Source organism: Elephas maximus, chromosome 9 (genome assembly GCF_024166365.1).
Source record: "Elephas maximus indicus isolate mEleMax1 chromosome 9, mEleMax1 primary haplotype, whole genome shotgun sequence".
Lineage (NCBI taxonomy): Eukaryota > Metazoa > Chordata > Mammalia > Proboscidea > Elephantidae > Elephas > Elephas maximus.
In genome coordinates, this window is record NC_064827.1 from 74,501,027 (window position 1) to 74,528,162 (window position 27,136).

The 27,136-nt window shown below is 50.3% G+C and overlaps 1 protein-coding gene across 21 annotated transcripts in view; it reads right to left on the minus strand.

Moving 5' to 3' along the window:
* Positions 1–27,136, minus strand: part of DENND1A (DENN domain containing 1A) — a 568,035-nt gene that overhangs the window by 22,010 nt on the left and 518,889 nt on the right. For 13 of the 21 annotated variants that reach the window (XM_049895674.1, XM_049895683.1, XM_049895689.1 and 10 more), the window contains 3 exons: positions 7,782–7,841; positions 1,344–1,432; positions 401–544 (listed from right to left, as the gene is read on the minus strand). In XM_049895674.1, the coding sequence (XP_049751631.1) occupies positions 401–544; positions 1,344–1,432; positions 7,782–7,841 (293 nt within the window). The remainder of the gene's footprint in view (positions 1–400; positions 545–1,343; positions 1,433–7,781; positions 7,842–27,136) is intronic. The other 8 variants (XR_007518642.1, XM_049895687.1, XM_049895679.1 and 5 more) reach the window with 3 other exon arrangements.

Consider the following 27,136-nt stretch of genomic DNA (forward strand, 5'->3'; position numbering starts at 1 on the left):
CATCCTATTATGCAGAACAAAAGTTAAACCTACACCCAAGTCCAGGCAGCCCTCTCTTCCAAATTTTGCATAACTAAGCACCCCCATCACACACACACACACAAACACACACACACACACTCTCTCTCTCTCTCTCAGAGCTTTGTGAGCAAGGTTTGCGGGGCTGCATGGGTACGCTGGTTCTATAAAGACAGCACTCTGGAGCAGTACTAGATTGTAAAGCAGAGAATCCTGGCAGAGCTGAAGTGTATCAAACCAGGGTTAGATCACACTGCCACATTTCAGAATTGTTTCTACCTTTTGGCTTCTTTTCTGGCTAGGACCTGCCATCTCCCTTAACTTCTTTCCCTGAGAACTTTTTTGAAAGCAAGATGGACACGAGGGGCATTCCTCTTCATACCTAAAAGACTTCAGGATACTTGGAGGAATTTTCCTGATTCCCCAGTAACCTTGGACCAAGGTGAATTCATGTACTTTTTCAAGGCATCGCAGGAAGCCAGCCTGTAGCTGCTGACTGTCTGGGCAGAGACCAAGGGCTGTGTACCTGGGGGACAAAGAGAAACACTGCCTACCTCTGTCGGAAGAAGTGCTACCTTCTCCACATTGGCTCTGGAGTCAGGTAGCTGTCTGCACCTTTAATCCTTACCCCATTCAGGGAGCTCAATCTCTGGCCACCACTTATGTGCCTGCCTCATTCTCTTACCTCATCTCTCCAACACCTACTCAGCAGCTTCAGCTGGGCCTATGCTTGGTATTAGGCATCAAACCCAGTGCCTGCCCTTGAGGAGCTCTGGGTTTGAGGGGAGGTAGGTTAGAGAAATGATAGTAACTAGTCAATGTTATGGCACAGGGGAGCAAAGTTTACTGCTGGGGTGGGACGGTAGATAAGGATGGTCATGTGCGTAAAGCTGAGCTGCAGAGACCTCGGGCATCAGGAGGCCCATGAAGCTGGTGACCCTCCTTAAACAGGTTTCCTCCTTGATCAGGTTCCTAACTCTCTCCTGCTGACTCCACATCTTCAGCATGAGAAAGGGCAGTGGACATTCTCTGGAGCCTGTCCAAGTACCCTCTGGGCCTCACCACTCAAAGCCCAGCGCAGGTCCATCGCCCTGGCCCCTGGGGCCTCCTGCTGGTGTGACAACGGGAACTAGTGGAAGCCGACACTGAAGATCAAGCCCTGCTCCTGACTGACCTCTTTATGTAATGCCCACTCCTGGGCTCCATGGAAGCCTTTCAAGGGCCGGGGCTCCACACCTGGGCTTCACAAAGTGCTGGCCCCACAAAGCGCTGGCCCCACAGGTTCTCCCTGCAGACAGAGGGGAGGCAAGCAAGGGGGTACTCACCGCTCAGGGCTCGGGACAGATGTCCTCCGGCCTTCCACGGTGATGTTGCTCTTTGGTCTCTTAACGATATGTGGACGGGGAGGGCGGACCTAGAGTGGTGACAGGGGAGACCCCCAAGAAGAAGTGAATTGGAAAAGCTGTCCAGAAACATTCTGAAGAGTTGGATAACTGACTCTAAAAGAGATGTTTAGGGATTTTCAAGATACAGGCTACAAAATCCCCATTTATCGTGGAAATGCTTCCACTTAATTTGCAGCATAAACTGAAACACAGAGACCCACTCAAATAGGAAAGATTGTCCTGAAGAACTCGGTTTCTTCATCTGCAGGATGGGGAGAGTTCCACATGCCTCTCTGAAGGGCTGCTGTGAGGACTCAATGAGATAATGTCTATACGGGGCCAGCACAAAGGGTCCTCATTAATGACAAATACCCTCTGCCTTGCTCTGCAACCCAGAAACAGGTGTTATAGAACAAAAAGGTTTCACATGCTTATTTTGCTCCTTTTCTGGCTGAATTGCAGGATGCCTATTTTCCTCTCTAAATGAGGGAGAAAAAGTAAATAAGAGAATTAGGGAGTTCTAATAAAAATTATCTTTCTGTGTCCCAGGGCGTTTGTGGGCCTCCTGAGCAGGGCTCATCCTGGGCATTGCACGCCTCATGCAGCCACACTCAGTGGCACAGATCTGGCATGAGTGAAGTGGTGGCATATTTGAAAGTGAAATATACAGCTTCCTAATCCCACAGCCTGGGCTGCAGTGACAAGACAGTTTTTTTCTGGCCTGACGCCTCTGAAAACCAAGATGAGGGCCCATAGAAAGAGACACACTTCCTCCTCCATCTGAGCTGGTGATGGGGGTTGGCTACGACCTTCTGGGTGCCTTAGGAGGATACTCATTTGGTCCAATCAACATTACATGGCTTTATATTTGGTACTGTCACCTCCAAACAGTTCCAGTGCCAGAGAGGGAGCATGGGGGGAGGGGGAGGTGGGGAGTGAAGCTGCACCACACAAGCTTATCTGTGAATTCCAACACCAATTAAAAACAAAACAAACAAAAAAAACGACCTAAGCATCCCAGTGTGGGGGGTGGGGCTTGTTTTCTCTCTGCAAATGAGGGGACCAAGGTAGGAAGTACCGTCATTGCTGGATTTGGTGGACAAGGCAGGGGTGAAGAGAACACACAGAGACTTCATTTCCTGCCTGCCCTCATCCCTGAATACACCCACTCCATCCAATTTGTGGGCGACACAGCACCATGGCTTAGGAACACGGATTGCATAAGTTGGCTACATGAAAGGTCTTTACAGAGTCTCATCAAGTCCTCAGATCTCCGCACGTCTCATCGAACCACAGTTTTTCCTTTGGAGTGGCCAGTCTGATCTCTGCCTTGTTTGGCAAATCAGAGATGTGGTAAAAGCCAAGTGCATTCCACTACCAAGCTCACTGTTGTCTTCTATGACGTCACTGTGAAGATTCAGTGGGATGATGCGGGGGCTCAATCAGTGCTCAGCCTGATTCTCTTCGACCTGGACTCCCCTTTCTCACCAATAACACAAGAAAGACCTTTGGGTAGGTGATGGGTGGGTTGAGGGATGGGGTCTCTGAATGAGAAGATGATGTCACCTTATCCTGGTCTACCTCCAAGCATAGTGCCTATATCCTGGCCACACGGTAAGATTTGAAAAACAAACGAATGCTGCTGCCTGGAGTCTAAGAAGTGCGTGAGAAATGTTACTATTATTATCATTGTTATTAGAATGGTGCCTGCCACACAGCAGACATTCAGTCAACATTCGCTGAATAAATGAACGGATGTTTCTCCCATCCACTCCAACTCTGAACTGGTTTCCCCAGCCAGAGCCAGGATCCTCTGGCAGCCTGGTAAACAGGGTCACCTGGCTGGAATGACCCCCAGATGGTCACCACACACGCAGCATGCAGGTGGGGTGATGAGCCTTTCTACCCCTGCCACGGGAGGCCCTACCGGCCGGGGTTTCAGGAAAGGTCAGACATTAAGGCCTGTCAGCTCATCCCTGCCTACGGCTGCTCCTTGCTACAATAAAGGCGGGTTAAGAATGTGAACTTGTGGCTGAAATGTGGGATTAAGTTTGTAGCAACTTCAACTGAACTTGCAACATGGTGAAACATGGGGAAAAAGAACAACAGAGCTAATTAGACGAGCTGAGCTGTCAGAGTGCCGCTGAATGGCTCAGCGCCAACAAACAAAAGGAATGGGTTGGCAATCAGCAGGATCGATGGAGGAGACTGCTTCATTAGGGATGATAAAACAGACAGAGCATGGAGAGGGAGGGGGAGGGGAGGGAGGGAGCCAGGGACGGGGAGGGAGAGAAAGACACAACGGACCCAGAGACAGGCAGGCACCCGCACAACCACACCCAGAGCTACACTCACCTGATTGGTGTGGAAAGAGCCAGACACAAAATTACACTCACAGACAACCATCCTGAGCCATGCACACAGCCACTGAGACAGCTACATACACACCACCCCTCAAATACACACTCACAGAGGCAAGCACAGAGGTGAGGCCCAGGCACAAATCACACATATGCACACGAATCTCTCTCTCTCACACACACACACACACACAGGGCCTCCAACGGACAGCTAAAGCCACAGCCAGGCACTGACACATGCGGCCAAAATGGTTTAATTAAGCCAAAATCACAAGATGATGCTGACAACAGTGTGCCCGTCATATTTCAGCGATTACATTCATCTTTCTGGGGTGCTAAGGGAGGGTGCGGGCTGGGGATGAGGGGAAAAACCACACACACACACACACAACACACGCCCCACCAGTGTGAGGATGGCAGCAGCGCCCGGGGGAGAAAATGCTAACCAGAGATTTAGAGCTCTGTTCAAGGGGGACTTGAGGGAAAAGTTGGGAAACCAGCCAATTCCCCACTGGATTTAAAACCTGAGAAATCTAAGTCGGCAGGGTTAAATGTGTATTGAATACAAAAGCACCAAGCACATTTGATTTTAATGGTGAGCAAGAAATAATAAATACAGAGCTTATAAAGCATCTCACATGCGGGCCGACCACAGCCGGCTCTCTCCTGTGTGCCCCAAACCCCATCCCCTTAGTACTCGAGACACTGGCAATGTTTTCTTCTGCTCTTTCCTATTTCTTCTTTTTGAAAAGAAAATCCAAATCCCCTGGTAACATCTGAACTCCAGCCACAGGTGCTGGGCTACAAAGCTGCTCCCAGAGAGGCTGAATGGCTGGCTCCCTATATCCCCTGCTACCTCAGGCCGCTTCGGCCCAGAATGCTTGCAGCTAAGTGATCTGGCAAAACCTGGTTAGGGCCCAGTGGGGCCCGAGAATGGGTACGTCCTGGCTCCTGACCTGGAAGCTTGCCAGTGTGTCGTTTCTGAGGTCCTTTAGAGGTTCCATACCCAGATTCTTCCAGGTTCACACCTAGTGTATAGCAGCGTCCACTGGAAATGGTTGTATGAATGCATGTGGAGTGAACGGCCCCTAGAGACCTGCGAATGTGGGGCCCCACGAAGCACAAACTTTCCAGGACTCTCACACCAGCCTCTTAGTGACTCTGCTTGGCACACGTTGGCTGGGTGGAGGGGCGGGGGGAGGCATATGTCTGCCCATTTCATGCCTCGGACAGCATTAGGCAGTATACATATAAGACCTCATTACCCTCATCAGGTGAGTGTTGCTAAACCTGTTTTACAGAAAATGAAACTAAGGCTCAGAGAAGGTAAAGTGTCTTGTCTAAGATCACAGAGTCAGGAAGCAGCTAAGCTGGGATTCAACCAGGGTGGGCCTCTCTGACTTCCATGCCCAGGAGAGCTGGTCCAAAGCATGCTGCCTCTTCAATGCGCCATAAACCAAGGGAGGTGCAGCCAGAGTGCTGGGCTAGCCACCTCCTGCACCAGCGCGGTGGTGGAGGCAGCTGCGACTCAGAGTCTTCTTGTGGCAACGTTTCCCGCCCCAAGTCATCAGGTGCCAGTGGATGTGGCTGGGCACACACCCCAATCTTCATGGGTTCCCACACTGGTGAGACCACATGGAGTCCCTGTATCCGTCTTCAGGACTTAAGTTTATCCAGGGAGAGCAATCCTGCCCTGAATCATTCTTTCCAAGAAACTCCCTGCCTGCCTCAGATCCTAGGCCCTTAAAGGGAATTCTGAGTGCTCCCGCTGAATAATTTTGGCTTAAGGAGAGGTGGGTGGCTTGCTGAGGAGAGAGGAGAGGCAGTGGAGAGAGGTAGCCCTGGGCCCAAAGGCTAGCTTGATCTCTTAGCACCTCTGTAGGCTTGGCTGCAAACTGGGGAAACAGCGTCTGCTGTTATCGGGATGAGACAGTAACGATGGAAGTGCCTAGCACAGTCCTATGCACATAAAAGTTGCTCAATAAATGTGAATTACCTTCATCTCTACATCCCTGCTGGCACCTGACACTGTCCTCGAGATTCTTCAGGGTGCCTGAATGGCTGCTGACAATTTTTTTTCTCAACTGAAGGTTTTGCCCAGTTACTTTTACACTAAGGCTGTCTCCGTTTCCATGACGACGGAGGCCCCAGGGTGTGTGGTATGCAGGAAGGAACATGGGTTCTGGAGCCTGCTGACCCACTCACCAGCTGAGGGGGTCAGGTTAAGTTACTGAACATCAGTTTTCTCATCTCTAAAATGGGTGATGATAGTATCGGGTTAAGTTACTGAACGTCAGTTTTCTCATCTCTAAAATGGGTGATCATAGTATCTACTTTACAGGCTACTATGAGGCTCAACTGGGATGATGTACTTAAAAATGATTTGTCATCTATAAAATCTTAGGCAAAGGGTAGTATTCATAATCTGGACCATTCCTTAGAAACTGTATGCTTTAAAAAACTTGTTAAGAAGAATGAGCACTATTACTGTGTCAGGCTCTGTGCGAGGTACTTTACAAACGTTATCGACGTTCGTCCTCACAAAAACCCTCTATGAATAAGGGTATGTTACAGAGAGAAAAGTGAGGCGCAGAGAGCTTCAGTACCTGCCAGGAGTCACAGACTCCACAAAGGTAAGTGGTGGAGTCGAGATTCAAGCCTAACTCTGTCTGCCCCCAAATCCATACTGCCAATCCCAGTACTGCATCTCTCACTACGTGGAACCAGGTTCCATCTAGGAGGGGCTGTCTGTGGCTTCCTTCCGTTGATGATGAGCAGTATATTCCAGGCCTTGACTGCTGTCCTGACTGGGGTTTGACTGGAGTACAGGATATATCCATGCCCCCTGGCCGTCTAGCACCTGAGACTCCTGACTGTCTTAGGGGAGGGCATCTCAGTCCCCCCAAAGCCCCACACCAGCTCTTTAACTCCCCCATCCAGTAGGAAAGGCAAGGAAAACAGGGTCATAGAATGTCCAGCATCCACGCAAAGAGGAGCCACCACCTGATCAATGCTGGGGGCATGCACTGGGGACTAGAAACAGACATGCAGGTCAGTCTAGTCACCGCACACCTCGGCCTCCATACCTTTCAAAAGATGGATTTGGACACGTGCATTTGAGAGCGTGGGAGCTGGTGGGGACACCAGTTTGTGGGGAAATCTGATCACAGCTAGATGGGAGCCCTGACCCCTTCTGCTTGGCTGCAGGGGCAGTGGCTGCCTTGAACAATAGAAACTCTTTGGTAAACAGCCGTTACCTCCAGGGTCCTGGGTGGCTTCCCATTTTAAAGGCACCTGCTAAAGTTATTGTGTCTCAGCCTGGCCCAAAGTCTGAGCTTACAGAAAAAATGACTTCACCAATGCTTAGCACAGGACCCACACCCAATATTTTTCCAGGGCATTTCTCTTTAAAAAACATGGGTCTCTCTCCCTTCCCACCCCATTCCTGCTGTTGGTTGGTTTATCACACTTGTCCTGCTTTTCTACCCTTACTTTGCACTTTACATGGAAGGCTGGTCTCCAAGTGAGGCGTGGAAGAGAAGTACCTGTCTCTGTGTGAGCTGACTCAATATTCTCTGGGCGTAGCCTCCGCCCTCGGGAAGGTACATCAAATGCATTTCCAAACCAAGATCTGGCGTGAATGAGACCCCTGCTGCCAGACTTCTGCTTCCTTTGTGAGGAGGAGGCATTGGGAGCAAGGCTTTAAAAGCTCATTGGCTAGAAATACAGATCAGCCTAGGAGATTTGCTCAAATGATGCACACACGGCAAACACACCACACGGTGGCCCCCTGGCTGCCGAAAGCTCTGACCCACAAGTCACCGAACTCGCTCAGAAAAAGGAGAGGTCCAGAAAACGCAAGTTCAGGTTCATGCCACGCAGAGAGGGACGCTGGTAAGCCCAATACCCGTTTTCCTTTTGCAAGGCAGGAGAATTCAAACTCCCAAGGTTTAGTCAGGCTGGGGAGTGTGGCTCAGGCAGTGTTAGGTGGGGAGGGGCAGAACCGCCAGCTACTCACGGGCCTCGATGAGCGCTGTATCTTGGGAGGTGGTGGTCGGGTGGGACGGAGTCTTTGTGGCTGCATTAAAGCGGAAACTTTAGACGTCAGTACACACTGAGACAGGTTGATACATTTCCACACATAGCCTGGGAAGAAGTATTCAGTCACCCAAGCCAGAGCCAGAGGGCCTCCTCGACACCTCCTCCAACCCCACAGCAGACAGGTCACTGTACCTGCAGATTCCATTTTTTGGGTCTACCCCCTCTTCTAGTTTCTCTAGTTCTGGCCTTGACTCTGGCCTGGATTACTGCAATCACCCTCCAACAGGACTCACTGACCTGGTCTCCTCCAGTCCATTCTCCACACAGGCCCAGGGAACTCTCTCTAAAATGTGACCTGACCATGCCACATCCCTGCTTCAAGATCTCTGATGATCCTGGGTTACAGCTCAAGGTCCTGGGCTGGCATTCCAAATGCTCCAAGACCTGGGTCCCTTGTGCCTCACACAGAGCCTTCCCTACCTTCCCTCAGGCCCACCTCAGGCAGACCCTTAAATGGCACTAGACACTCATGGTCACACTTGCACCCTGATTTGGCTGGGAAATGGGTACTTGTCCTTTAATGCTCTGCACGGGGAGAACCACCTTCAGGAAGCCTCCCCTGTCTCCTGCTCAGGTCAGATGCTACTTCTTGGCGCTCCCTGCCACGTGGGATTTCTCATAGTGTATCTACCCCCATGGCTCCTCTCCCCACTATCTTTTAAATTTTCAGTTCCTTGAGGGATTTCTCACTGTATCTGCAGGACCTTGCACGGGACTTGCAAAAACGTGCTGCTCAATAGCTGTCTGAGGAGCAAAAGAGATTTGCCCAGAATGCTTGGTTTTTGATTGAAATCAGGATTTGAAATCAAGAACCACAGAGCACAGACTTCTCGGCTCTACCCTCAAACTCTTTATCTTGAAAGCCAAGCTGCATCCTTTCAAACAGCCTAGCCATCTAAATGCCCGGAGTGGATGTGGGTGATAGTAAGGAAGGTAAAAATCTACATTAGACCAAGACCCACAGCAAACCCTGGGAGGCTTCCAGCTGGTTCCTTGCCATTCTAGCATTCAGTTCACAAAGGTCCATCACTCTTCCACCTAGTCTAGACCTGTGTTATCCAATATAGGGACCAGTGGCCACACATAGGGAGTCCAAACTAAGATGGGCTATAAGTGTAAAATGCATACTGGCTCTCAGAGACTTAATATTAGAAAAGAATATAAGATAGCGCATAGATTCCAACTCATAAGGACCCTATTGGACAGAGTAGAACTGCCCTATAGGGTTTCCAAGGAGTGGCTGGCGGATTTGAACTGCAGCAATAAATATAAACATCTTTTGGATACACTGGGTTAAATAAAACATATTATTAAGATACTTTCACCTGTTTCCTTTTACCACAGCTATTAAAACATTGAGAATTACATTTGTGGCTGGTGTTTCTTTTGGATGGTGCCATTTAAACTTCACCTGGAAAGAGTAATACTTTGGATATCAAACTTGCCTTAGAGCTCATTTTCTAAACCCGACTCCTGAGGGTAGAGCCATGTCTCAGTTGTCCCTGGATCCCTGGTGCCCAGCAAGGGCCTGCCAGAGTGGCCTAAGGGGACTTGGTGGAGAATTGGGGTCCCCTGTTGGGTGGCACACTGAGAGCAGTGGGGATGGAAATAGGCCATTAGCTGGGAGTGTGGGCTGACTGCACAGGTGATGACCTTTCTTCGGTAGTGGCTACCTGGGGTCAGGGACAGGGGCACTACCTAGAGAGATAGGCACTGTCACTCAGTGAGCCAAGCTTCTTCACCTTTGTGGCTTACAGGAAATATGTAGGACAAAGGGGAATGGAACCAGCTCACACTGTCCATCAGGATGAAGTAACAGGGCAGGGAGGGGAGAGCCCATCCCTCACCAGTATACAGGCTGCCCCCTCAACAAGGCATGAGTCATGTCTAGATACCCCGCTCTCCCAACGCCACTCCAACCACATCTCTGCTTCTCTTGAGCTTGTCCACTTCACTTCTCCCACCCTACTGCCCTGCTCCAGTTCAGGCCCCCTCACCTCTGACTTGGACTATTTCCAGACCTTCTGGCTGGGGCAGCAGTGTGGCAAGGTGCTCAGGAGGCGGCCTCTGGGGTCAGTCTTAGATTGAACTTCAGCTCCCCACTTACCATCTATGTTACCATAGGCCTGACATTTAACCACTGCAAACCTTACTTTCCTTGTATGCCAAGTGCAGGTAGCAACACTCCCTACTGGAGAGGCTGTTGGGAAGATCTGATGAGATGATGTCCGTCAAGTTCTTCATACAATGCTGGACAATAGGCATTAGCAACCATTACCAACAAGGAGCCCTGGTGGTGTAACAATGGTTAAGCCCTGGGCTACTAACCCAAAGGTAGTGAGTGATTCGAACCCACCCAGTGGCTCCATGGGAGAAAGACCTGGCAACCTGTTCCTGAAAAGATTATAGCTTAGAAAATCCCATTTTGTTACATTGGGTTGCTATGAGTTGAAAATCGACTCAATGGCACCTAATACCACCACTATTACCACTAGCAGGTTTCCCTCCCTTCAGCATCTGCCCCTCCCCATCCATCTTCTACACTTGGTCCAAAGTGGGCTTAAAAAATATGTGCCCAATTGTGCCTCTGCTAGCTTAAATCGTCTTTTAAGGACAGGATCTCACAATGTGTGTTCCGAGAAACGCCATCTTGGGAGATACACTGTATGAGGGGAAAATAAGGGGATTCCACGGCCAGAAAGTCTGGGAAATGCTGTCTACTGTCTTGCTCCCTTTGAAGATTCACAATGCCTGTAAGCACACCAAAGGCTGCCAAGTCTTGCAATTAAAGACAAAAACAAACAAAAAAAAAACATCAAAAGGAAGCGAACAAACACCTATTAACTTTGCTTTAAAAAATTCTATTTCTCAAATTTATTTGGACACAGACCCTCTTGCCCTGTAACACCCAGTAATATCCCCTGGAAAACGCTGCCTTATGCTAAATAAAAGCAGCCAGATACAAAAGGTCACACATTGTATGACTCCATTTATATGAAATATCCAGAATAGGTAAGTCCATAGTGACAGAAAGCAGACCAGTAGCTGCCAGGGGTAGGGAGAAGAGAGGATGGGGAGTAACTGCTTACTGGGTACCAGGTTAAATCTGGGAGTGATAAAAATGTTTCAGAACTAGATAGAGGTAGTAGTTCCAGATCATGAATAAATACCACTCCACTCGAATGTACACTTTGAAAGTAGTTAATTCTGTGTTATGTGAATTTCACCTCAATTAAAAAACAAAATGCTGCCAGAAGCATTCCCAGGTTCTAGGCCCTGCCCACCCTTGTACCCCCCATTTCAGCCCTGCTCAACTACGTGCTGAATGCCTCATGATCTCTCCTGTTTCCATGATGGCTCCTTTGCCTGAAATGTGCTTCCAATTCCTTTCGTCTCACTCTTGGTGGCACCTATTCATCCTTCATTGTCTGACTCAAGCACCACCTCTTCTGAGAGGTCTGCTCTTCCTGCTACCATGTCCCTGAGCAGCGTGGCTCAGTGCTCTGCCACTGTGTATTTACAGCATACCAAGTGTCGTTCCTTCTCAGCGCTTAGCCCAATGAATTGTCATTATCAACTTGTCCCATGTCTCTCTTGATCCTGAGGTCCCGTATAGGACTTGGTACCTAACAGGTACTCAGCAAATGATTTTTGGCCTAAACTTCCTGGCAGGTAGTAGAAATTCAACATATGTCAGTTCTCTAGATTCTATAATTAGCTTATTTTCCTTTGATCATGAAGTGCTGGTTCTTTTGCTAACGAATTTATAAATGGTGGGGGGAACACCCTCTCTTAGCCACAGCCAGCCTAGAAACTTAGCAGAGTACACTGGGGGTTTTAAAGACAGCAAGAAAGGGTAATGTGGTCAAAAATGTCCTGGCACAAACAGAGAGATACAAACAAAACTTGGTACATGCAACCAAGAACAGGGAGTCACACTGCCCTGCCTGACTTCAGGGGTGGGGTCCCCTGCAGGTTGCCAGTACCAAGGGAGCTAGTCATCAGAGGAAACAGACAGGGACAGGGGAGTGGGCCTGGACAGGGAGTGTACCGATGAGTTCTAAGCATATTCTGATGCTGGAACACATAACGGGGACCCCTTCCCAAGGTGGCCACCAGGAGAAAGGTGAATTCCCAGTGGGTGTGTATTAAAGACCTCCCTGGGATGGGGGGGTGGGGAGGGGGAGTGGTTGCACTAATTATCAGGATGCCCTGCCAAGGAGCATAAGGCCCCTGGGGACTGGCACCAAGCCTGGTGACAAGCAGGCATCTGGATGATTACCATGGATATGACGGTAATCTGTGTGGGGAGCAGTCTTACATTTTAGACAGAACATTTGACCTTCAGAGAAGCCTCCTGGTTGCACCAGAGATGGGACTTCTACCTAGTTTGCTAGCCAAGCGACCCTGGTAAGCCAGTGGCTTCCCCAGGCCTCAGTGCCCTCATCTGTGAGTGCATTCAAGAGGGCCCCACTGTAGGGATGCTGGGTGTATCACGGCCCTTTACAAAGGGCCAGGCTCCCAGTGGACACACTGCTGTGAGGATGCTTCTGCTTCCTGGGGGTTGGGGGCAGTACAGGTGAATGTAGTTTCCCAAATACACTGGGGTGGATGACAGTTGTGATACTGACTGGGGAGAGCTCAGTACTCTGGAGACAATTAGAATAGGCCACAGGAGTGAGTGGTGGTGATTGGGCGGTAGGCAGGGGGAGAAGAGAGAAGCCTGGGAAAGCTCAACTCAGAAAAAAAACACCATTTTCATAAAGTGGTCCCAGTGCTTGGGAAGCTGAACCCAGGACTCAGTGGATGTGGGTGAGCGTCTGTGGGGCATTTCCCATGAGCCAGGAGCTGTTCGCCACCTGACTGTGAGCTCCCTGAGGGCAGAGGCCTCATCTGGGGCTTCTCTGCATCCCTGGCACCTGGACTTGTTCATCTCAGACCACAGCCCTAGGTGGTAGGGAGCACAGCCTTCCATGGAGAAGGAAACAGATAGGGGAGAGGTAGCTAGGAGCAGGTCTCAGGGCTCTTGACTGTGAATCCGATGCTCTTCCTACCGCTGGAGGAAGAGAAGGTACAAACAGAGCCTTGAGGCAGAGGGAACAGAGGATGGAGAGGTCTGGGCACCTGTGCATAGAAAGCACATCGCATCTGATCCCCAATTCTCTGGCTGGATCGAAATGCAGCTATGGTGACTGCTGCTTCTTAAGTGAGTTCAAAAAGCCTGGGCCTTTGGCAATTTTTGCTAAGAAGAGTTCAACTCGACAATTCACCTGGCACTTTCTGAGCTAGGCCATGGCAGGAGCGGTGGGGAGGGCTGGAGTTGCAACAAGGCCAACATAGAGTGCCTGCCTTCCTGAAGGTCATGTCTAGTGGGAGTAGCAGATTTACCCTCTTGGAGTGGAAGGATTCCTTCTATGTATTCTTATGGAACATCTATGCTGAGCCAGGGCTCAGGGATTCAGGGGTGAGTGAGACACAGTCCTTGTCCTTAAGGAATGTATGGTCTGGCAGGATTAGACCTACCGCACAGAAAACAATCTCTTAGAGTGGAAAAAGTATTTGTGGGCCAAAACCCCAAGAAACCTACTTTGGGTTATAAAGGCACAGGTCTTGGTTCTGATATGTTTTAGCTGGGATCAGTCCTGGCTCTACCACTTGGGCAAGTTAGTCTCAGTTAACTCCTCTGTAAAATGGAAATAACACCTGAGTCATTAGCACTGGTGTGAGGATCATAAGAGTGCAATTAAAGCCGTGTGAAGGTCTGGTCCAGGATCCTGATGATGAAATGGGACCATATGATCCTTGGTTCCCTGTCAGCCTTCTCAGAAAAACCCTGTGGACGTGGGGGCTTTGGTTTTCCGAGGGAGGCTCTACTGAAGACTGGATTTTAATAACAATCTCTTCTATATGACTCATTTTCTTTCAAAGCATTTCTACATTTCTTCTTTCTTTTGCACCTCACACCTCTGGTGAGGCAACTTAAGGAAAAATTATTTTCCTATTATAGAGACAGGGAACAGGAGGCCCAGAGAGGTTACGGGACTAGCATGAGGCCACAGTTAGTAGTGGAAACTAAAACAAGCAGGTAATCTTAGTACACTGTGCTCTCCTTGTCAACTAAAATTTCCAAAGGCATCTACAATCTTTTTGGATATTTTTTCTAATCTTTGTGCCTTCTGAGGTTAGTTAGAGATATGTACCTTAGAAGGAAAAAAAGGGGGGTGGGCAGCAAGAGAGACTGCCATCTTCCCCTTCTTTCCTTGTATGAGCATCTCTTTCCAGCACTTTTCAAAGAGGCATGTGATTCATTTGTTCATTCATTCAACAAACAGTGGGGTCTACTCTATGCCAGGCACGGGGGTAAAACAGTGAACAGGATATGGTCTCTGTTCCCATTCTGATGGAGAGGATTATAATGGCCTGTGCAAGTACAAAGGAAGGGCTCTCATCCTGGATGGGAGTGGTAGGGAATTCAGGGCCAGCTTCCTAAAGGGGTTGAGACATGAGAGGGCAGTGGTATTATAGGCAGAGGACACAACCTGAGTGAAGTCACAGAAGTGTCAGCAGACATGGTACATGGTTCAGGGGAACCACAGTGGTCCAGCAAGACTAGAGCAAGGCTGAATATGAGGATGGGGCAGCCCAGGACCTTGGAGGGGTTAGGGGGTCAAATAACATAGGGCCTTGAATGTCAGGCTAAGAAGTTTGGATTTTGTCCCAAAAGCAGCAGAAGGGATTTGGTCAGGGAAGGACATAATCGAACACGTCAGAGACACCTTGGTGCAGTAGATAGATGGGAGGAAGTTAGGTGGCCCTCTAAGGGCAGACACTCCTCTCCAGTGAGTATCCACTCCTCTCCTGTCTAGGCCTCCACATTGTCAACTCACTACTCCTGGCCATGTGACTGGTAGGAGACTTGAACATGGAGAGGGTAAGCCCAAAAGTGTGATTGACACGGAGGTTCCAGAGAAGAGAGGAACTCTTTGGCCTCTGTGGGTCTCTGCCTGGCCCTCGGCGTTTATCTGTCAGCCATGTGGGCCAGGTGAGTATACTCACTGGATATGAAACCCACATTTATGAGTACAGCATCTGATTTGCAGCTCATTTGTTGATGCAGCAAAACACATTGTTTCCAAAAGGTCAGGAGGGGAAGCCGTGTTGGAATATCAACTTAATTACCTGGGCGGCACGGATGAGCGGGCCCCTGCTCGGGGCTGCGGGTGGAAAATGCTCAACTGCCAGGCGCTGTCTCGGGGGCACAGAGTGCTGTGCGTATGGGCATGGGGGGGGGGGCGCTTCACTCCTGCGAGGAGCGCCAGCCTGCCTACACCGTGGGCAGAGCCAAAGTACTTGCTGCCTGCCTGTGTTTCCGGCACTGAACCTGCTGCTGGCACACTTGCTGGCTCAGGGGCTTCTCAAGCAGGGAAGAAGGGTTATTACCCCGTTTTACAGATGAAAGGAGGCAAGGATTACCCAGGGTCATATAGAGCAAGTACCTAACAGTCCTTCAAAAGAGCTTGTTGCAAGTTAATTACGGGCTGGGGCAGGGGCCCTGTGATGTGTGTGCTGGCGGGAGGGCAATGAAAGGGCACACCCACTACAGAGGGGACACACACACACCACCTTGGACCATCCTTTCAACAATCCTGCAAGGTCAGAATCAGCATTCCCATTTCACTGCTTGGAAAGTGGGCTTAGGGGGACAGGCATTATGTATAAAGTCATATAGAATATGAACTGTCAAAGTCAGTAGGGAGACCGGCTAGGCCCCAAGAAGGGACCAGCGGTGCAGGGAAGGATGTGGAAGAGAACAGGCGCCTGAGGCCACAGGGCCCAACCAGCCTTGCAGAAGGCAGAGGGTCACAGACGCAAAACTGAGGGTGAGAGTGGGCTCGGACAACCGGCCCAGGGAGGCAGTCGGCCCCTAAAGCTCTCCTTCCTGAGGGTCAGGAAAGGTAGGGTGTGCCTGAAAGCAGCTAGAGGTATGAGAGCTGGCCTCCAAGGCTGGCCCCCGTAGAGGTAGCAGATGGTTTGTGTCTGAATTGTGTTCTGAACTGTTTATCCCCTTCCACGCTCCTGCCTGGCACAGAAGGAGGAGGCCCAGAGGTCCTGGAGTCCCCTAAGGAAGCTGGGTAGACTCTGAGGATTTCTGAGTTTGTCCCAGGGATGTGCCCTGACCAGATATACTGCCAGGAAGGGAGAGGGTGAGAGAGAAAATTCACAATTAAACTCCATCACTGTTTAACGAGGAAAGAGTTCACCTGGTTAATTTTCCTGGCTAGTAGCCACATCAATGCTCTGACCTATGCATGAAACAGGCCCAGCTGGGAGGGGAAGACAAAGCTTTCTGTAGCTTTACAAAGGGCCTCTGGGCTGAGAGCAATGCTCCTCTACTCTTCAGGACTGGAAATCTGCTATTATGCAAGGTATGGAAATAAAAGAGGGCTTCTTTTGATATGCCTCCAGAAAGCAGTGCATTGAAGCGATATTTTTGTGGAGTGTCTCCTTTGAAATGCCCAACCAGCCCTCTCAGGCACAGCTCTCGCTTATCCCTCGACTCCTGTCATTATTTCCAATCCTCTCCGTCCAGCCTTGACTAGAACTGATCCTGCTTATTGGGGAGGATCAAATGCTTGCCTCCGCTTCAGGTTTTCAGCGAGGACAGCAGGAGAAGCCCAGGCCCTGGTGATGCTGAGCGCTTGCTCCTTGCCAACAGCGCTGGAGCACCCAGTAGGGAATCCTGGGAGCTTTGGCCCTGAAGCACTTTCAGAGGTAACAAGCTGTGATTTTGGGGGGATGCTTCCTGCATGAGGCTGCCTGGGATGGACTTCTACAATATGGCTAAAGGTGATGCTCCCATTTGGTGAGCGTCCACCCACCCAGAGCAACAAGAAGGGGCTTCCTCATGCAAAAGGAAGGGGGTAGAAGGGGCCCTCACTTTGGAGCATACACAATAGGCCAGCCAATCCTAACAACTCTGGACTAGAGGCACTATTATTATGATCCCCATTCTAGAGACTGGGAAACCAAAGCCTCCTCCCCAAATTCACACAAGTTCATTAGGAAGTTGGTGGGGTTGGGAGTCAGTTTCTGGTTGTCTTAGTCCAAAGTCAGGTTCAACATGCCCCACTACTTGCAGTCCCGATACTCTGTGGGGGTGGTGTTTGGGGCTGGAGATGGCTCTCAAAGAAAGGTTCTGCACCTGCTGTCAGTTCTATAAGCAATCATCTTGGCAGAGGGTGTGCTAAGGAGTTGGATGCATCAGGCGCTCACCGAGTCGCCTTGTGAGGCCCTTCTCTCAGGCTGGGCCTGGGCACCTCTTTGCTGTGAGTGAGGGCTGCGCTGAAAGACATCTCAGGCTGGTCCTGAAGAGCAGTGCATTCTTCCCGATGTTGACAGGAGTAGTATTTTGTAGTGGTGCTGGTTAATTTGTAGTGGCATTTGTGGTTTGAAGCCTTGTCAAGATCCCTGATTACTTCCCGTGCAAGGAGCTCGGCTGACGGGGAAGTTCACATGCTGAACAAAAGCAGCGAGGCAGCTGTGAGGGAAGGCTGTGAGGGGGGCCGGGTGACCCCAGCCGCTTGGGGGACAGAGGCAGTAGGAGGGGGGAGGGAGGATGGCCAGCAGCAGGGCCAGGGAGGGGAGTCTTTTGTTTTTAGTCGGGTGCAGCTGCACGGTCTGAATAGGTGGTATCCCACTGGGGGCTGGGGGTCCAGCACCAGATGCAGCCGGTGGCTGGGCTGGGGCAGGGAGCTTTGCTGACACGTGCCATTCTCTGCCCAACAGGAACAGGAGCTGGGCACTTCGCTGCTACCTACACACCAGGATAGCCACCTGGAATGCCATCAAGGGTGCCTGGGTGACATTCCTGGGAGGTGTGCAGCAGAGCTAGAGAGGGGAGACTATCCCCTCTGAGAGGAGCCCTGGTGGTGCAGTGCTTAAGCACTCGGCTGCTAACTGAAAGGTCAGCGGTTCAAATCCACCAGCAGCTCTGTGGGAAAAAGACGTGGCAGTCTGCTTCCTTAAAGATTACAGCCTTGGAAATCCTATGCGGGCAGCTCTACTCTGTCCTATAAGGTCATTACGAATTGGAATTGATTCGATGGCAATGGGTTAGGCTTTTTGTTTATCCCCTCTGATACCACCAGCGGCTACTGTTTTTTTAAACTTGCTAGGTTCCAGGCCCTGTGCTAGTAGCTCTACATGTAAGGTCTTGAATGATCTCAACAACCCTACAAAGGCGAAATCCCCATTTTGCAGATGAAGAAATGGAGGCTGCATGGCTCAATGACTTGCTCAGGCCAGGCCTCACAGCTGATAGGCAGCACAGCCAGGATCCAAGCACAAGTTAGTCTAACCCCAAAGAAGCCTACATGTTCCAGCAGATCAAATATACAAAGAGCAGAAGAATGGTGTTGAAACACGTTCTCTTGAGATTGAGGGTGCTCCTCTCTCCCTGGGGAGCTCTCCCCACAACATCCTCTGAGCGTTTTGCCTGCTAAGCCTGTTCTGACCACACATAAATGTTCATCTCTGCAGCCACATGCATTTCACCGGGCCGGTGATCCCTACTTGGTGAGGGTTTGCTCGGCGCACTTAAGGGCCAGGGCCAGCGCCAGCTCAGCAAAACTCGGCTAATTTATCATCTCTGGAATGATATCCACCCCAAACAGTACACCACTAGGAAATGAAAATAAAAACTTCTCCTGATTCTGCAGTTGTACAGATAGGAGCTCACAGCATCCTCTGGAAAGGGAGCCTGGTGGTCCCTCTTAGGTCAGACGATTACGACAACCTCCAGACTGCTCTCTTTAACCCCCAGGGTCCACCCCAACCACCTGCAGCCCAGGGAAGTACTCTAACCCATGGGCCTGACCATGTCCCTGTAGACAGTCCTCAGACCCAGCCCCTGCCCCACCAGCCTTGCCTGCCCCACCCATCTTTCACCCTGCCCCCAAGCAGCCCTCCTCTACAGCCTTACACAGGTCCTGCCTGCCCTCTCATGGGCCACCACTCTCCACACCATGGCTGCTGTTCTCTGTATCCTTCCCTCCTTCCCACCTGATGGATTTCTGCTCATCCCTCAAGACTCTGCTCCCCTCTCTGAGAAGCCTTCCCTCTTTTCCTGGCTGACACGTTCCCTCCCACCCCTCCCCTAAGGGAGCTCTTAGACACTGAACCGTAACCACTGAGGATGCCCACATTCTTCTAGACTTTGAGCTCCTTCAGGGTGGTGCTGTGTCGGGCACAGCTCGACCCCTGGCTTCTGGCACCAGGCCTGGCACGAGGTTAGCGCAAAGTGAATGCTAGTACGAGAGTATGAAGCCAGCATCAAATTATCAGTAAGGCCATCGGTAAGCATCTGAATCATACCAGACAAACTAGTCATTGTCGCCATCACATGAGTTGCTCAGTCTGCGAGGCTGGCAACATCTCTGGTACACTTCTTGATCAGGAAAAACTCCCAGCCTAGAGGTATCCTGGCCTAACAGGTTGAGCCCCAGGGCTATCCCAAAAAGCAAGAGGCTTTTTGAGTGGAATGCAAAAGTGTGAAGCGAGGGGAAGCTCAGATGTGAAATCTTCCAAAATTTCCCCAGTGTGTCTGTTAAAGAAAGTCAGTCAGATTCACTAGACAGAGGGGCTTTTTCCCCCCTCGGAACAGATGGATGGAGAACCTGGTTTTAAAATTCCTGGACCCTGGAATACATTTCTATCTGTGTCAAAGTCTACCCAGCCTCCGCCTCAGTAGAGTTTAAAATCCTAGCTAATAGGTTAACAACTGTTTTTCTTCAGCTTCAAATGAAGAATATCAGAAGGCTGGGGGAATATGCAGCACTCCAATTTGTACGGACTGCACACAGCTCCCTGCAATGTGTGTTTGACAGGACTGACATTTTGTACCGCTGTGAGATGGGAAAACGTGTGACATTTTTATTCATGGTGGCGTACGCCCTTGTAATGATCAGCTCTGGTCGATGTGCTTACCGCAGCAGCCCCTGAGCCCTCGGAGAACAAACAGGAACCCAAGGTGCCAGCAGTTCGACTGCCTTATTAAACACCGCCAGGATCCTAACGAAGACCAACTGCTGGAAAATCTCACTGTCAAATCCTCAAGGACATTGTCAGCGCACAGCTAACTGCATATATTTTTCATTTAAAACACTGAAATCCAGCATTGTGCCATTACAACTGAGGGGGGGGCGCCCGCTCCAGAGGCCATTCTGTCAGCGGCTTCTTCGGAGCTCCAGATGCTAGAACCAGATGCCCAGTGGGGTTCAGAGCTCAAAAAGGGGCAGCCGAGACATGGCACTGGCTTTCCAAAAGCCCAACCCCACCTTCAGGGTGAATGGCTGTAAGTGACAGGGCTCTCGCACGAGTCGCTTGGAAAGGCAACCCACTCGCTCCCTTTGCAAGCAAAAGCAAATCTGCATAATTAGAAAATCCATTCCCCCTCCTTCTACCCCACAGCCAACCATCTTCCAAAAGGTGCAACTCGTTGCATCCTGCAACTTGGTACTAATCAGCCTTCTGCTTGCTGCAGACCTTAAGACATCTGCGGGAACACACGGCCGCGGTAGGTTTCACACCTTGGCAGGAAAGCTGTGTTGTCAGGGTGCCCACCTGCAATCTCACCACTTGCCTCAATTCAAAGGCCTCAAGGTCAGTGTGCAGGAGGACCCCCTCTTTTTGGCGGTCATTCTGAATGCTGATGCACACTGATGGATGGAAGCCAATCACTTGGCAGACCCTTGGAGCTTTTCGTGGTTGTCAAGCTAGGTGATTTGGCGATGGCTACACACACTAATGTATTGATATTATCTGTTTTGTAAATGTGTATTATTTATGTAGTGCCTCTATTTCCATACTCCAGCCCTGATGCACCAAGACAAAAAAAAAAATTTATTTATTTATGGGGTCCTGGGTGTAACAAGCCTAACAAGATGCCTATGTGTGGTTCATGCAGGTTTGCAACACACCGTAAGTGGCTGGCTAAACAACTGGATGTTCTCCATCCATCATGAGCAGAGTCTTGCATTTTAAGGGGCTGCCCATAAAGTTGGTTTAGCATACTACTGTATATCATCCTTGGCAGAAATGACCTGGGATGCTGAAGAGCTGGCAGCCTGGAGAGCAGGAGCCATAATATTCCTTGGAATGGGGGAGAGGGGAGGTGGAGTTAGCTCCGGGTACCCTCAGTGGTTGCAGGACCCACAGAAGAGCGTAAAAAGGAAGGTGGTTGGTTGCTAGATAGCCTGGGGGTCAAAGCAGGCTCTGGGGTGGAGTGAGCTGTCCCCTATTTCCTCCAATCAGGCCCTTTTCCCCTCAGCAGAGCCTTCACTCTGGGTCACGGCACATCCCCAAAGACTCCCTTCTTCACAGGCTGCATCTCAAACCTCTCGAGAGCATGTCAGCAAAGTGAAGACAAAGGTAGCTGGTGCCCGGCCTTGTGCCATTGTAAGATGAACTTCAACAGTTGCCCCAGAACCCACGCAGACCACAGAGGACATCCAGCTGACTACCGGGTTCTGTCTGTTTGGTCTCCTAAACCTTTCAAATCTTTCCCTTACCTTTATCCCCAAAACCAGTATCCTAGGTCAGGATCCCACTAGCTCCCTTTCCACAGTGCCTCAGAGCAAATGGTTTCAGCTGCTCATCTGGTCCTGCCCTGCCCCTGAATACAATCCCTCACTGGCTCCCAGTCACCCAGAGGATCAACTCGAGTTCCCCCAGGGCTGACCACTTGCCCAGCTCCATGGTTTAGCTCCTGACCTCACCAGCTGCCTCTTGCCTCCCACGCTAGACCTCTTTTCCCTGAAGAGTCAGACTCTCTTATCCTTTGCATATTACATTTTCTTTCCCTGGAATGCCTGCCCTTTGATATGCATCTTTCAAGGTTCAGCTGAAACGTCACCACCTCTGTGAAGCCTGACCTTGTTCCCTCCCCACCGCCACCCCTCCATCCTCAGGCTCCCTCTCTAGCAAGTACGCCCATGTCCATTAGCATTTATCTTTCTATATGGTTACTGTCTCTCCCAGATAGCAACTGCTGAGAAGGCAAGGAAGCACATCTCATTCCTCTGTGACCCTGGGGCCTTAGATCAGGCTTGACACCTAGCATGCCTCATGACATGTTGCATAAATGAAGGATGGAATTAATTAGGGGATAAAAGAACAATTTGGTGTCCTGCCTGGCAAACAAAGCCCAAATGTTCAAGATTTTTAATCACAAAGATGGGGAGTAAGCAGAGGGAGAAGAAACCTTAGTCAGTCATCATGGGGTAGGAAATAGAAACACTGGCTGTGAAAAAAGTTAACCCCTTTGGATGGCGTGTGGCCTCCTTCCCTCTCTCCCTCCCTGTCTCTGCAGAGATAACAATTCCCTGGCTGTCGCATCTGGAGAGTCACTGTCGTCTGCTAACAACTGCTTCATTCTAACCGGGCCTCGCGAGGCACCATCTTGCCAAGGCTCAACCTGCTACCTATCTGGAAATATCCACCCTCTAGAAAGTGCAAATGGGAATCTAACAGGAAGGATTTTGGGTCTGGAAATCCCAAGCAGGGCTGGGAGATGGCTGTCACCATGGAAAGGTGAGGCTGATGGGCAGCAACATCCCAGAAATTCAGCTCAAACTGCTTCCAAGCCATGGTAATCCTCCCCTACGCTGTGCATTTTAAGTGGGGAGGATAATCAACCATCCCTTGGGAGAAGTCCCTTTTATATATTCCCTTTTGTCCTTTTATTACATTTTTAAATTCTTTGCAGTATAAATGAAATTCTGTAACAGTATTCCAGAAGATGTGGAACTAAACAGGCTGATAATAAAACTAAGCAGGCAAAAACGATTACCTAGATTAGGGAATAGGTCAGGTAAAGCATGCAGAAGATTGGCATGCAGCCTCAGCTGCCAGGAAGCGGCTGGTACCGCCAGGCTGTCCCAGGGTCAGGCCAGCAAGGCAGTATGGTAGAAGAAGCAGGGGCTTTGAATCTGAATTCCATTCTACCAGGCAGGGGATTAGGGCAAGGCCCCTGAGCCTCCTGAAAAGGGAGGTAACAGCAGTCTCTTAGGAGCCCTGGTGGTGCAGTGGTTAAGCGCTGGGCTAATAACTGAATGGTCAGTGGTTCAAACCCACCAGCTGCTCTACAGGAGAAAAACGTGGCAATCTGTTTCCCTAACGACCACAGCCTTGGAAACCTTATGGGGGCAGTTCTATTCTGTCCTATAGGGTCGCTAAGAGTTGGAACCAACTCTGCAGCAATGGGTTAGTAGTCCCTACTGTGTAAGTCTGGGGAAGATAAGGTGAGAAAATGCAAGCACCCTGCTGAGCACATTGCCAGACCCACAGCAGGCATTCAGAAGTACAGCATCATTCTGATTACTACTCCTGTGTCAAGGCATCAAGGATCTGTCTGACGTATTCCTGGGATAAAGCAAAGTCCCAAGGCGAGGCAGCAACCATGAGTCTCAGCCAGGAGTGAGGCAGAAGCAGAGCAAAGTGAGCATGACCTTGGCAGCCATGGAGCCACACGGCTGGATCCTAACCATGGCCCAAAACACAGGAAGCCACAACCACATGCCTCAAGAACCAGGCGGAACTGATGAGGAGGGCCTGACAAGAGGGCTTGGAGTGAGGAGAGAGCCTGGGCTCCAGCATCAGAGAGGCCTGGTTTAGAATTTTGGCTCTGCCACTTGCTGTGTGACCTAGGACAACCTAGGTCACTAGACTACTTAGCCTCTCTGAGCGTCAGGTTTCTGGGGATAATAATGACCACATTCATCTTACTTTGCTGTTGAGAGGATTAAGAAACATGATGTTTGTGGAGGGGCTTGGCTCAGACACAGGAGGTCCACACCATAATGAAAATGTCCCCGACCCATCTGACGGCTCCTTACCTGACCATCTCTTGGTTAATCCTTACCATCCCTTCCCTTCGGCAGAGACAGCCTGATTTCCCTAGTTCACTGGCAGTGCCTGGCTCTGATGGGATTAGGGATTGACAGGGATGACGCGACACTTCTGTGGCCATGGGATGGCGACTTCCCATGCAGCTGCAGACACCGAGATGACTCTCCTGGCTCTTGTGGGACATAATTTATTTTCAATATTTTACCTTTTATTTCCCCTTCCCTGCTGTGATAAACTCCCCAACTTCAACACCGAGAATTCTAATCTGAGAAAATGCCTCCTTTGGTCTCAGTGAATCAGATTTCCCGCTCTTGTCCTGCTGGGCTCGATATCTCCCTGGCAGGGAGCTGGAGTCCAAATGGCTCCAGCACAGATCTTAAAAGAAATGCTGTTTCAGGGTCTGGTCAGTCCCCCAGCAGCAAGACCTCGCTGTCATACGGCTGAACACGAACAGACCTGGGGGACTTGGGAGGCCTGTGATTCATGACATGGCACCCCACACGGGGATTCTAAGGTGGAGACAGGCATGGCGGAACAGCAGCCGCCCCTTTTGGTTTCTCCTGTGCTGCTGAACCAATGGACTGCTCAAGTGCACAGGGGTGAACAGAACTGCCCTCACCCCTTCCCATGACTCGCTGCCACTTCGTGTTTACTCCCTCACCACTAAGCCAACTGCCTGACACTCACTAGGCAACTCGTCTGTGCCAGGCCCTGGGAGGGTGCTGAGGAGGCAGAGAGGAGGCCCACACTGTCCCTGGTTAGGGACAGCATGTAAGCGCACCTCTACCAAGCAGCTACAAGGAGGAGGCTGGCCCAGAGCAGGGAGAGAAGAACTCTGCTTGAAGAAGTCAGGGAGGGCTTCTTGGGTGAAGAGATGCTTGAGATGAGCCTGGAGTAGTTGATAGGATTTTGTGGGTGAAACAGAAGAGGAAGGACATTCCTGGCAGAGGAGACAGTGGGAACATATTCATCTCAGCATGGGATCTGGCCTGGACACCCATGAAGAGCTGGTGAATAGATGAATACAAAGTGCTGGGGAGTAGAGAAGAGGAAGGGACTCTGTCCACGGTGCAGGGTGAGAAGGAACTGGCCAGACGTGGAGGACAGCAGTTGCTGCCAACCCAGAAGGCCCTGCTGTGGTCATAGCTGGCTTGGGAGACAGTGACTCCTGGCAGGGCCCTGAAGGCTGGATACGGCAAACCCTGGAGAGGGACTGGCATTCTGGAGTGCAGAAGGGCCTGCCTACATCAATGCTTGCTAATGCTTCTTAATGCCCCTGTGCCTCACAGACCAGTTGAGGAGATAGACACAGGACCCCTGTACAGGTTCTGAGGGGGCACAGGAGAAGTCAAGCCTGGGGAAGTCCAAGGACAAGACTAAGACATTCCAGGGAAGATTCCAGTGGGCTGAACTTGTGAAACAGGAACGCATTAGAAGCAGAGACTGGGGGCCACCAGAATAAATGTGGTGCTAGAAACTATAGGCATAGATGAGCTCCTCAGAGTGCAGAGAGTCAGAGGAAGCAGGCCAGAGTCGGAGAAGAGCGCCATCTAAGGGAAGGGAGGATGAAACACAGCTCCTGGGTGCAAAGCCCAGCTCAGGTCTCCGTTCCTGGCTGGACTCTACACCTGATTTGATCTGCCATGCTCTATTTCCTGGGCTGGCCAGCCCCATTTCCATTCCTCTTTGTGTATCTTGGAGCCCTTGAAGCACAGCAGTTGACAGCTACGACTGCAAACCAAAAAAAGTTAGCAGTTCAAATCTACAAGCTGCTCCTTGGAAACCTTATGGGGCAGTTCTACTCTGTCCCACAGGGCTGCTGTGAGTTGGAATTGACTTGATAGCAATGAGTTTATTTATTTATTTTTGGTTGTGTATTTTAGTGGGGGTTTTCTTGGGCCAAAGAAATGATTTAACCAGCTGGAGAAAGCAAGTGGGGGCTGCCTGAGCCAGCTGCAGGGGATTCCAGGACTTCACATGAAGTCGGCTGCCACCTCCATCCTAGAGCAGCTGCTGGGTTTGGTCTTTCAGGCTCGGTGCCTTCACCATATATCTGAGACACAGCCTGAAGAAGGCCGCTCCCACCCATCCTAGAGAGCTAGGAAAACAAGCCCTCTGCCTCATCCTTGAAGCAGAGGAAGAGCAAGGGTGTTAATTAAACATTGAATCTATTTTGGAGGGATTTCTAGCAAGTCAACAGTGATGAGATGATGGGTACCTCATGAGAATGCTGGCAGAGAACTGCCCTGAGGATCAAACTGGTTGGCGTTTAAAACAAATGAAAAGGGGACTCTGAGACGCCCCACGGCATGATCATACAAGCAAAATCTGGTCTTTTCAAAACTACCAGATGGGTTTTATTCATCAGGGTTAACTTGAACCACCTGCTGTGGGGATGTGGGCTCTTTGAAGTCAGGGACCATGTCACGGTCACCCCTATTTTTTACAGTAACGGCACAGAGAAGGTATCAGTGATTATTTGCTGAACTAACGACCTAGATTCTTGGCTTCCATCCTTCTCCACTCCTGGCTCTGGGTTGCAGCTGACGCTGCCACACTCCAGTCCCCAGAAGCTATCACAGGTGACTGTGGACAACTGTATCTTATAACTTGTGACTCCTGGCTCTGGCCTCCCTGGTCTGCCATGCACTGACCTGCTATTTCTCTTCTGTCCCCTCTCTAACTGGTACCATGGCTGACTTCAGATCTTGATTCTCAGCCCTGCACATTCCATTGGTTTCAGGATCCTCCACAGTCCTGGGTGTGAAAACTTTTCTCCACCGTCAGACAAGAGGACAAGGGGTTGGGGCAGTGTCTCCTCTTCGAGCCCTATGGGCATTTATCAATTTGTTCTGTTCTCCTTTCTTGGTAACAGCTCCTTGATTTCCTTTCCAGGAACTACTTTTGTGTGTCTCACCTGTGACACACAGAAAACCCTTGGCCACAACCATTGCTTCTGAAACAGGCAAATGATCAAAGTTGGCTCAATGAGTGAATCCCATGCCTTGTGCGGCAGTTACTAGGAGTGACCTTCACTTTCCTGACAGTCTTACACCTGGGAAGGTGTGTTCTGGAGCTGCTGCAGCCACCTTGCCACCAAGAGGGGAAATTCTGCTTGAGAAGTGCACCAACAGAGGAGACAAAGCTAAGAAATGCAGCAAAAAACTGGGTCTGATTGACACAATTTCATACTGGATCACACCACACCTGAAACTAGTGTGAGCCAACAAATTCTCTTTTGGGTTTTATGTCCCTTGCAACCCAAAGTACCCTAATTGATACAGATTCCCAGTATAGGCCCTGGTCCTGGTCTTTGAGACTGGACTGGCCCCTGACACCCCCCAATACTAACTCCCACACATGTCC